Raw genomic sequence first — 12852 nt, forward strand, 5'->3', positions numbered from 1 at the left:
GGAGAGCATAAAACGCTCACCGCCGCTCACGGCCGGACATCTCTCTCACCCATTCAAATGAATGGGTGAGAAAGACTACTGCAGGTTTCCGTATCCTGCCTCTGTTTTAGGCAGGAAACGGAAACCTGAAGTACGGAGTTCACAACGCTGATGTGAACGAGCCCTGAGGGTTACAGGACAGACCAGTCACTTCCTCTCCTTCCAGGAGCTGCCCTGAAGTGTAGGCTCAGCAGGCTTTATATAATAAAGCTTTCTATAAAGGCTTTATATATAATCTCAAACAAGTCCCTTCTTTTAAAGGAAATCTATCATTGGCTATAGTGATTTTAAACTAAGCATAGACTTTAGAAAGGCTATTCCAGACATACCTTTTATTTATTAATTCCCCCAGCCGTTTTTGAATTAGCCCGCTTTTAGTGATATGCTAATTAGCCACCACAGAGCATCGGATGTCCACTGAGCACTGTGTGATATGTGTAAAACAGGGGAGATGAGAGCAGATGTAGCAGAGTTGACAGAGCTCTGCTATATCTCAGATGTAGCAGCTACATCTGAGATTGGCCCACAATGGAGACTGCTGTGGACCGATCTTAGACTCCGCCTCCTCCGGCAGAACCAGCGTTGATTGGCTGAATGCTGTACACTGCACGGCATTCGGCCAATCAACGCTGGCCAATGCTTTCCTATAGGGAAAAGTCAGCTCTCGCATTATTAGTGACGTTATACCGGGACTTTGGTGTGTTAGATGCCCCCAGGCATGCTTCCCCTGCTGTCCCAGTTGCATTCCCGAGCTGTTGGCATCATTTCCTGAGGTGTCATAGTGGACTTGGTGACACTTCTGAGTCGAATATTGGTTTCCCCCTAAATGAGTATTTTTTCCCCATAGACTATAATGGGGTTCGATATTCGTTCGAACAGTCGAGTTTTGAGGGGCTACTTGAATCGAATATCGAACTTCGAAAATTTCACTCTAGTGCTGACATATTGCCTCCTTTGACACCGACAATGAGCGTCAAATTATACATTTCTGCCTTTTTTCTATAATAGGGTAATGTAGTTTTTCAGGATGTTTCTATGTTTGTATCTAGTCCGCGAGTGGCATTTGTATTGGTATTGAACTGGTGTAAGATCTGTCTATTTGTATTTTGGGGAGATGTTTTTTTAGGATACAGTATGGCACCTTATCTGGGGCTAGTAGCATTTCTAGATATATTTTTTTTATTTGTTTTGTTGATAGTTGCCCAGTCGAAATCAGCGGGTCCAGCCAACTTCTGTAATGAGTATGGGGACTATTAGATATTTGCCAAATACAGATCTCATTGTCAGGGGTTGCACAGTTGTTTCTGTTTGAGATCAATGTTATGAAATATTGTGGAATGTAACAAACTGCAAAATTATACATGAAAGCTAATGACATAGAAACGTTCTTTTTTAGTTAAAGTCACTACACTATGCCATGATTTACTAGAGTGAATGTATATACCACTAGAAGATGTCTGTTAATATTGAAGAAATGAGGAGAGAAAGGCGGAAGAATGACATATGCTAATAGCTCCGTGGGAGGTAAATTCCTTCTTTACAGAACTATTTCATATCACCAGACGAGACTCTGCTACTAAAGCTCATATGTGCCGGGGAGAAAAAGTCCATTTGTGAATTCTTTGTTGGCCATGTGACTTTTCAAGTCAAAATGTGTATATGACACAAAGGGCTGTGCTCAGAGATGTGTCATGTATTGTCTGTAGTGAAGGCACATTACAATGTGGTACATTAAGAAGATAGAAGCTGACGGCAAAGAAAAGATCCAAGGACACACAAAAGTGGTCCTCTGCTAATGTAGAACTTCTGTTGGCATTGTAAGATTACTGTACGTTTTGTGTCTTCTGTGCCTCAGGTGGGAAAAGTGATGAAGAGCCATTTAATACTGTTATTCAAGCCACATCTTTCTACAAAGTCATGTCCTACATAAGGCTTTTTTGGCTGATGGGATATAAAATGGTTAAGCTTCAATTATTCACAGATGCATCCTGAGAATCTATACAGAGATCCATCAAAGACTGAATAACTTTACAGCTTAACCCTTATCTACCAATGCCAACATTTACAGTGGTTTTATTGCAGCCCTGAATGCCAAGGTATGCTTTATTACAATACTTAATAAATCAGAGCCTAGAAGTAAAATTAATAAAAAAATCCTTAGGTGTAGGGACTATTTATTTTCTGTCAAAGCCAGACACAAAACAGGCCCTACAAACCCCTGTGCCTAGCCACTCTTTTAGTGGTAGTGGTATCCATTATGCCCAAGTTACCCTTGGTTCACATCTGTATTTGGTAATCCGTTCAGGGAGTCCACATGGAGATCCCCCTGGACTACTGAATGCATTTGCGAGTGGTGTGCAGTGAAAGCAAACGGACCCCATAGACTATAATGGGGTGTGTGCTTGCCGCCAGATCTCCGCACAGAACATGGGGACATGAAAGTAGATTGTGAAGTACTTTCCTGTCCACATATTCCCTGTGGAGATCTCGCAGCAAGCACATGGACCCCCATTATAGTTTATGGGGTCCGTATGCTTTCACTGCACACCGCTTGCAAATGCATTCGATAGTCTGTTCAGGGGGGTCCCCATGCGGACTCCCCGAAAGGATTACCAATGCGATGTGAACAAGGCCTTAGGTCAAAGTTGAAAAAGTTTGATGATCCACGGACAAAGCAGTGGATCATCAAAAAAGCGCGAGTTCTTCCCTTCTTGGGTCTGTATACATCTGTAGTTTAAGCAAGGCGCACACCTGTCTTGCTGTGTTCTAAAATGGTTTGTCAAAATGCCAATTGATCCTGAAAGACCTCAACAACTATTATAGGGTCCTTCACGTGTCTGTTATTTTATTATTATTATTTTTTAACCAAATATTGCTAGGATTTCAGCTAGACACTCTACTGAAGACACCGACACCAGTCTTAGCTGGTAAGCCCTCGCTCACTTGTTGGATGTTTCTATGGGATAATATTTGTTGCCATTTATACCTGGCTATATTCTAATTGCGTGATATATTTTGTATTATGACATGCTTTAAACAGACTGGGGGTGCCTCATATCATCAAAGTAATGTCAGGGGCTTTTTAGGTTTTGTTCTAGATTTGTGATCATTAATAAGGATGTGCAATATTGGGCACCAAAATCAGCCATCTTTAGTAGTATTAAAGTTAACCTATCAGGTCGATTTGGTCCTTAAACAGACCAGGAGTTTGGTGTCCCAAATCACCTCGTTTTCAAAAAAATAAAAATAAAACTTTATATTTATTTACCACATAGGACTCATCTCTGGTGCTGTCAACACTTGCGCAGCTCTGCAGTGAAGCAGGGGGTATACACCGCAGCTACACTGCACAAGTGTACTCCTATAGCTTCAGTGAAGAACTGTGCTGACACAAGGAGCAGATCTGCCGAGTGCGAGTAGAAAGGTGTTGTTTTTTTTTTTTGCGGGCATGGAAGGGTTATTAATAGGGCAATTTGGGTCACTAAACCACTGCTGGGTAAGGGGCTGTGGGTTTTTTAGCGCCCCAAATCGCCCTGACAAATTCCCTGTCAGTAGGATGTGTTTGATTTGGGAGATAATCTGGATGAATTAGTTGCATGAACATTGAGACTTTGGATTTTTTTTCATGCACCTTAAAGCAAAAAATTAACTAAAAACTTTCCAAAAAGTTGCATTTTATAGCTGGCCGCAAAGCATGTTCTCTTTACACGCAGTGGTCTCTGACCCACCGAACATCACATAATCTGTATGACGCACATCCTGAACGGCGACTAAACTGTTTACGTTTTATGATTTATTCATTCTAGATATTATATGGCATTTGTGTGTGCTTTATTCATTATAGACACTTTCCATTCAGACTAGTTGCTCCACACTTGCTAATGTCAAACTTATTTGAAGTCTCCCTACCATGGAAATTTGCCAGATGTTACAATAAATAGGTTATTTTATCCTAAAGTTCCTTGTACTCTTTGAAAGACTTTCTGATGCCTCAAAAATGACTACACGCAGAGCAATATAGAGAGAACAACTGACTTCAAATAGAAATCCTGTTCTATCACCAAAACATGGTCAGCCTCTTAAGCAGTCTTTACATTTGCACTAGTTCTTTTACATTTTCTATTACTTTTTGATGGTCAGAATAGTGTATTTTTGGGGAATCTTTAGCCAAGTTTGAAATATCACTATGAAACCTTTTACTTTATAGTGCACCTATATGCATTCCAAAACATAAGAGTCTCAATTTCCTCAAAACTCCCATTTTCTTCTTAAAGAGGACCTTTCACCATCTGGAGCACATGCGGTTTAATACACCGTTAAAAAGCGGACAGTGCGCTGAATTCAGCGCACTATTGGCTTTCCCATTCTGTGTCCCCGGTGAGCAGCTATCGGTGTCGGTACCGTAACTATTCACTGTCAGAAGGGCGTTTCTGACAGTCAGTCAGGAATGCCCTTCCTTACAGTAGTGTCTATTGCGCTGTACTGTGAGAGTGGTGAGGAACGCCTCCTCCCTCCTCACAATACTCAACCATATATGAGTACTGAGGGGGAAGGGGGGCGCGTTCCTCACCACTCAACGTCATCGCAGGGCGGTAAGTGACAACCCCTCTCACAGCACAGCGCTATAGATGCTGCTGTGAGAAAGGGCGTACCTGACTGACAGAAACGCCCTTCTGACAGTAAAGAGTTATGGAGCCGACACAGATAGCGCCTCACCGGGGTCACAGAACGGGAAAGCCTCCTGTGACTGATATGTACAATTAAACAAGTAAGCAGCACTTTGATGTGATGGCGTCCCTGCTGCACCTCTTTAGGTAATGCCCATGTTGCACCAATCAACTCATTAGCGTATCGGAATAAAAGCGAATATCTTACCAAAAGTGGCACCAATTGGAAAGGAAAAAAAAACAAACAAACAAAAAAAAACACTGGTATCTGACTGCTTATAGTTCAACATGGACTGTTCTGGTGACAGATTCCCTTTTCAAACATTCTACAATGCTACTGTAATATTTTGTCTGACTTACTAGGTACTGAAGTCTCTGGCGCTCAGTTTCTGGTGTAAACTCTGAAGACATAGGAATGATCTCTCCATTTCGGATAATTATAGCCCTGAAAGAGAATAAAACATACATAAAGCTTTATATTAATTATCGAGTCATTACATGGAAATCCAACTTGATGGTCAAGTAATACCTCACATCTACACCAATACCTTAGCTTTAATTTAGTTGAAGACTCATTGTCTCATTAAAATATCTCAACATGCTAGCAACTTCACACGCTGCAGTTCACATGACAACCACTGTGTGGCTACAAAGAGGCACATATAGGAGAGACATCTTGTGACACAATATCACGGAATCAAGTTTTGAACGGCTAGTCATCTCATGAGACAGACATGTTCATCCAAGAGAAAAGGTAAGGTGGGTGCAATTTATAGCATCTACAAATAGAACAGCACAGACCAGGAAGTGCAAATGCCTTTCTTTAGGATGCAACATTATCTTCCCCATTTAGCTGTACATTTGTGTGCAGTTGACAGTCTATAACAAAGATGTACAAATTACAGCATCAAAACTGAGATAGGGGATCTAAACGGAAATCCTAAAGAATCAGTCATCAATAAAAGAGAACTGGAATACCCCTTTAAATATTTTTCCATAAAACTTCTTTATCATGCAGGTTTAAAAATTAAGTAATCACTCAGGAAACCGTTCACACTTCTGTTTAGTGGCTCCTTCAAAAATTCTATTGGGAATGAGTGGAGGAAAAAGTGTCACCATGGTAGTACTCTAAAATACAAAAGTCAATGGGGCTCAATGATCTTTGCCATAGCCATCACACCACAAATGCCAGTAGAGAATTGTGGCTTCCATTATAAATAAAACGCACAATACAAGTACTAATACTGAATATAGGCTAAGTGATACAAAACAAGACTAAACAATAGAAAGTCTAGTGGGATAAAAAGCATGTAAATGTGAAAATGGGGAGGGAGGTAGGAAGCTTCCATACACAATAAATAATCATTTGATCTGTAGGAGTCCTTTAAAAGAGGTCATCCCATCTGGAGAACTGCTATTCTGTGAATATACTGGTTATCAGCTGAAACCCCCACAGCTAAACAAGAATATAAGCAAACTTACTCAAACCTGGGGTGAACGCAGTGTCAGCTAGCTGACACCCCATGGTATACAGGAGAATCACAGATGATGGGATCCAAGCAGATATGGTGGCAAAGTTGCCTGGCATAGCATTTTTTGCTTGATGTACAGAACTTTCCAGATGTTGCATGTACAGTACTATGGCTGATGGTTACTGGTTTGGAATTTGACCTTACACCTTTTGTATGGACAGTACTAAAACATTCTAAGGCCCGGTTTACATCTGCGTTTCAAATTCCGTTCAAGGAGTCCGCTCGGGGACACCACACAGACCCCATTATAGTCTATGGGGTCCGTGTGCTTTCATAAACTCACCGCTTGTCAATGCGTTAAGGGACTTCCGAACAAAATACCGAACGGAGATGTGAACCAGGGCTAAGAGTCAGAAATAAAGTGGAAGAATGATCAAGAAGTAATTTAACCCTTTACTGGGAAGCAAACGATTGTTTCTCCACATAGTGGTTCTCCCTTGATGCTCAAGACAGATGATGGATTTTAGAGTTTATCTTTTTCTAGGACAGCTATTAAGATCATTTCACTTATGGCTTAGCTTAAGACCTATACAGATTCTTAAGATTTTCTCATTTTCATCCAAAACAATATCTTTAGCTGCCTGTTTAGACAGCAGCAATCTTCGGCTGTCCTCCTACTCAGCATCTGTGACTGCCTCATCCCATATGTCTAAATTAATAATCGGAACATATATTGTCTTTAGGTGCTATATTTCTGTCTGGATGTTAATCTCCTAAAAAAAGGAAACCAAAAAAACACTGCATTAGATACTGAAATAGTTCTGTAACCAATATTCCCCCCCTGTCTGTAATGTACTTAACCTTGGGCGTCTATAGATACCTAGATTTTAATACAAACCCTGTCGTGCTCTATTGTATTTACCCATTTCCTTTAACCAACAAGGAAGTGCCTAAAGGACAGGTGTCTTTTTACTTAGACTAACAAATCCTACTTCCAAGAAATATTAAAGGGGGTTGTCCAGTTTCAGACCAATATTGAGACACAAAAAGTTATTGTATGTATAATGAATAGTTATACAATTTTCCAATAGATTCCTCACGATTTTCTAGATCTCTGCTTGCAGTCATTCATTCTGCTTACTCCAAGTGAATAAAAATACGTCCATGGTCATGTGATATTCAGTCCATGGTCATGTGATATACAGTCCATGGTCATGTGATATACAGTCCATGGTCATGTGATATACAGTCCATGGTCATGTGATATACAGTCCATGGTCATGTGATATACAGTCCATGGTCATGTGATATACAGTCCATAGTCATGTGATATGCAGTCCATAGTCATGTGATATACAGTCCATAGTCATGTGATATACAGTCCATAGTCATGTGATATACAGTCCATAGTCATGTGATATACAGTCCATAGTCATGTGATGTACAGTCCATAGTCATGTGATATACAGTCCATAGTCATGTGATATACAGTCCATAGTCATGTGATGGACGCACATAACATGCTCGTTATAGTCACTGCACAGTAATCAAACATTTGCCTGGTACACCTGTGTGTTCATCACATGACCATGGACTGTATATCACATGACCCAACAAGCAGAGATCTAAAACTGTAAGGAATTGATACAGAAATTATATTAGAATAATTGTAGAACTTTTTCTGATACAAACAATAATACTTGTAGTTCAATAGCGATTCGAGAGTGGATATCCAATTAATACTCTGCTGAGGGAGTAACATATGAACCAGGGATAGGAAGGGCCGTCTTGGGGAGCCCCCTGGACCCAGTACAGGTGATGGGTGACAGAAGGATACTGTCCGTAGAGAGCTCCTTGCTGGAAAACAACTCCTATCCCACGTATGAGACCGTGACAGCACTGGGCAGTACTGACAGCAAACAACACTGCTTCACCCCAAGTGTGAGAAGGAGTGCTATCGGAGGTCTTTCCTCCCCGCTCCGGTTAGGCTGTAGAAACAACACCGAGCTAAGTGGAGGAGATCACTCCATACTGAGAACTGAAAGATCCTGAAGTTGTGATATTCCTCCTACTATTATTTTTACCTTTATCTTATCTGTACCTACTGTCACTGTGATGCCTCTACCATGGAGCTTTAAGTCTTTGTATTATTATTGTATTATCATGCTGCTGTAACACGTAATTTCCCAATGGTGGGGCTATTAAAGGATTATCTTATGGACAGTCTTTTATTGTGTCTTTACTGACTTCTACTCCTTTAAAAAGGGGTTTTCTGGGACTTGCACATTGATGATTTATCTTTATGATAGGTCATCAATATGTGATTGCTGGGGGGGCTCCATATATCAGGTTGTTGAGGAGATTGCTGTGTTCGTATCAGTGTGAAGGACCCCCCCCCTCTTCCCGTGGTAATTAATACATTTTTAGGATTAACAGAGGCACTGCACAATACAGGGTTACAAAATGGATGCAATTTAATTATTATATTATGGGAAATACAAGTACTGTTTAGACATATGTCCTCTTTAAAGAGTCTGTACAAAACGCCATATCACAACCAGAACTGTATGTTCTGTCTGCACATTTCTTGTATTTATCAGAAGTAGTTCACTGTACGGCTCCTATTCATTCTTATAGAGTAATGCATATAACCTCATGTGTCTTATTTAGGGTAATCTAGCTTCTACCCACACTGTATAATATAGATATTTCAATTTCTCAACAAACTGATGCAAGGTAGAAAAATGCTTCTGCAATCTGACTATAATGTGAGTCTCTTTGTGTACAGAACAGCAGAAGGATGTCCTAGCACATAATGGAGAGTAAACTTGCCTGTAACACTCCTTTTGTTATTGGTAGATCAAGAAGGGCATGTGATGTCATACAGTATGTATTCTGAATAATACTTGGGTTAACCTGCATGGAAATGTGAAAGGAGAATACAGGGCTCTAAAATTATAATGCAAGAGCCATTAGCAAGTAAAGACAGTGGTAGATAGAACAAGGAACGCTGCTCATTGGAATGCAAGGAATAGGCAGCAGCAGATGTAAGACTAAATTAGTAGTCATCCAACACATTCATTTACATGACACACAGCCAAGATAGTTGTCAGCTTTACAGATATTTAGTCGCTACATCGTTCACAGTTAGTAAAGCCAGCACGCTCAGCTTACAATTAAATGACAAGAAAAAAGTGACCTTCCTGGTACATCATGGGAAATGACAAATGTATAATTAAGAAAATATATGATAGAACTTGAAACGCTTCAATATCTTGTCCTTATACAGCACGCCTACACCAGAATACTGTTATCCTTCTTACTGTGAAAAGACATAATGATACTGCAGACATGAAAATATACAGAACATTCACGCCATACACAGGCAAACAGAGATATCCCACATAACCTGCATTATAGGTTTGCAGAACAACCTGGACCAAAATCATGGATGTAAAGGGATTATTCCTATGGAAATAATCCATCCATATGGCCTTTTAGGAGATATAGGCATGGCAGAGACGTTCTGTAAGAGCTGCCCCTGCCATGGTGGACTGTCTACCTCTGTCCCAGGATATAATGCTCCTTTCTTCCTGCAGTGGTTTTTACCGGGGATAGGTTCGGCTGTCTGCGGCTTCCAAAGTTAAAACTGTCTCTATTAGTTTCTCTAATATACCAAAGTAAAGACAGTGACCACACTTTCCCTTTGAATAACCAGATCTCCTACAGCTCACCACGTAATACAATTTGAGTAATAGAGGGGATTGACATTGAGGTTTTTTTTTTTGCTATGATCTAACCCTAAACTAATCTATTAACATGGCAGGCACATTCTTTAGACAAAGCTGGTTTCTTCTACTGGTCTCTATTATCCTTCTCCATTGCTGAGTTCCATGTGAAAATGTAAAACTACATGAGAATTCTAGCACTAGCCAAAAAAATTATATCCCACTTGAAGACATGACCAACCAAATGTCTTACCAGAGCCACTCTGTGGAAGGAAAAAAGGTGAAGTGTTAAGGGGGTTGACCTGGACAGTGCAAAAAAAAAAAAAAAAAAAATATAGCACAATAAAATACCCTTTAGGGCAGGTTCACACCTGCGCCCATGTCCGCTTTAGGCAATCCAGCTGGGTTTCTGTCTTCTGCCCCGAAACTGTTTTTTTTTTTAAAACTGGACACAAAGTCCTGCATGTCTGACTTTGTGTCCGGTTAAAAAAAAAAAAAAAAAAAAAACTTTTGCTGCGGACAGGTACAAAACGGGTGCACACTTTTCAAACCAATAAACTTGAATGGGTTTGAAAACTGACTGCCAGGTTTACGTCCCCTGTCCAATTTCTCGGGGCAGAAGACGGAAAACCAGCTGGATTGCCCAAAGCGCGCACGGGAGCAGGTGTGAACCCACCCTCAGGGTAAACCATGGCCATTTACCTATAAAACCACTTTATAAATTGAGGTTTGTTTTTTGGGGGTTTTTTTTGTAGATTGTGAGCCCCCTATCAGTATGTCTTTGTAGTATGGGAGAAAATCCACACAAACACAGGCAGAACATAAAAACTCCTTGCAGATGTTGATCCTGGCAGGATTTGAACCCAGGACTCCAGATAAATTGAGGTTTCTGAGACTCTTCGTGTTTATAAATAAATGGCATCCTCTCTCCTCTACACAATACCATCCATTTATCTAATCCATATTTCTAACATACTATTACAATGAAACGTGACTGTACCAAGAACTTCCTTAGACTTCAAAGTTCTTTGAAAAGACTGTAGACTGAGGAAGCAGATTATAGTTCTAAATGTATATTTCCAACCAGACCCAGTTTTATATTTTTCCCATTTTATTCGGTTGGTGTCTACTAAAAAGTCAGTAGTAATTCTTGCAAGGCAAGATGGGAAAAACAGTAAACCCTTAAAGCCTTCAATTATCCACAACCGATAACAAGTCCACCCATGTGAACGCGCTCTATAAACATGCAGCCGCTAGTGAAAAGCTACTGAACATTAGCCGCTAGTAAAAATGGTAATTTTGCTATAATTGACAAACTGGCAGATTAACAAAAATGGTGGCGGTGGGTGTGTACTTATTAGTGAATATAAATGGTGTAATAAATGTGAAAAACTACTACCTGCTGTCACCAGCGTTGGCGACATAAATTTTCCCCAGTAAGTATACAACAATAAGTGCCGTGCAGCCGCCAGATATATTGTAAGCGCTCCGTTCTTTCTCAATTTGCAGATCCTAGGGAGAGAATTAAAGTTATAGTATAAGACAGTAATCTATATAATGCAAATAGAGACATGTTTTATAGGACAATACAGACTATGTTATGCTACATTTAAAGGGTTTTTCCATTATAACACAATAAGATGGTTTTCTGAACTATTGATATTGATTATCTAGCCTTAGGGTAGATCCCCAATATCAGATCATTGAGGGTCTGACACCTGTCACCCCCACAGATCATCTGCACAATGGGATCTGAGGCGCTGTAACCCAGCACATCTGCCACACAGATATACACTGGATGGTAGGGCTGGGGGATTATTGAAATTAAATTGATTACCTATTATATTACCTCTGCCCCTATAGAACTATTATTGGGGCATAGGGAAGGCAGCAACAGGATTTGGAGAAGCCAATTGTTACAGATAAGGAAGTAGAAAACAAGCTCAGAGACCGTGTTAAAGGCGGGCTACTGTTGGAAAGTGTCGAGATGCAGGTCACCTATGTATCAGTCCATACAGGATGCTGTAGTGTAGGGACAACAGTCAGCCTGCTCTATGAAGTTCTAGCAGCAGTTGAAGCTTCATGTAGATGGATGGCATCCAGTAAAGCTCACCTTCACAGCCTGACAACTGCATGAAATTTTATTTATTTAGCGCCATTATATTCCGCAACGCTTTTACAACACCAGGTCATCCTTCCACCATGCAACTTACACTGGCCCATGTAAACAATTCAAAAGAACACCGATATCATCGACAGGCCATTTTGAGAGGACTTGTAGCACCTACATGACCATGCAGGTAAACAGTATAGAGTAACCAATTGCTGGCCATGTAATTCCATGCGGGGGAAAAAAAAAAAAAGTAGGTTCTGATATTTATAACTTATACAGACAGCAAATATCTTCAAAACTAAAAGTGAACTGAATCTACTCCGCGGTCAGCTTTACAACATTGTATAACATGTCCTTAGAGAACATGAAAGATTTTCCTTAAAAACAATTCTTGATTACAAATCTAAATTTTTTTGGCTTTCTTGCTGAACAAGTGGGGATGCCGGGTACTGAACACCACCAATCTGATACTGGGTAGGCCATCAATATCATAAGGCCAGAAAACTCCTTTAAGGTTTATTGACCAGATAAGCGTACATGATGGACTGATAGGGGATGGATCCGAAAATGTAAAAAAATGGATGGGCCTGTCAACATTCCAAAAGTACCATAAGAAAGTCAAAATGGACGGTCGCTCCAGAATAGTAAGGTTATGGGAGTTCCTTGACTATGTCAGAGCAAATGCTCACCATGCTTATCTAGATAAAGGTGCAATTGATTTAGCTCCGATTCTCTATGTATATCTTCTGTTCTTCTACACTAGTTCCAACTATCTGGGGAACATTATGACTTCCGCACGACACCACACCATCGGAAATATACGCTTGGAATAT

General features: G+C 40.3%; 1 protein-coding gene across 1 annotated transcript in view; it reads right to left on the bottom strand.

Moving 5' to 3' along the window:
* Positions 1–12852, bottom strand: part of PPM1H (protein phosphatase, Mg2+/Mn2+ dependent 1H) — a 97195-nt gene that overhangs the window by 34495 nt on the left and 49848 nt on the right. Inside the window, exons 4-5 of the mRNA XM_075274531.1 lie at positions 11306–11418; positions 5067–5151 (exon numbers count right to left, since the gene is read on the bottom strand). Coding sequence (XP_075130632.1) covers positions 5067–5151; positions 11306–11418 — 198 coding nt within the window. The remainder of the gene's footprint in view (positions 1–5066; positions 5152–11305; positions 11419–12852) is intronic.

The sequence above is a fragment of the Leptodactylus fuscus genome, chromosome 5 (assembly GCF_031893055.1).
Source record: "Leptodactylus fuscus isolate aLepFus1 chromosome 5, aLepFus1.hap2, whole genome shotgun sequence".
Lineage (NCBI taxonomy): Eukaryota > Metazoa > Chordata > Amphibia > Anura > Leptodactylidae > Leptodactylus > Leptodactylus fuscus.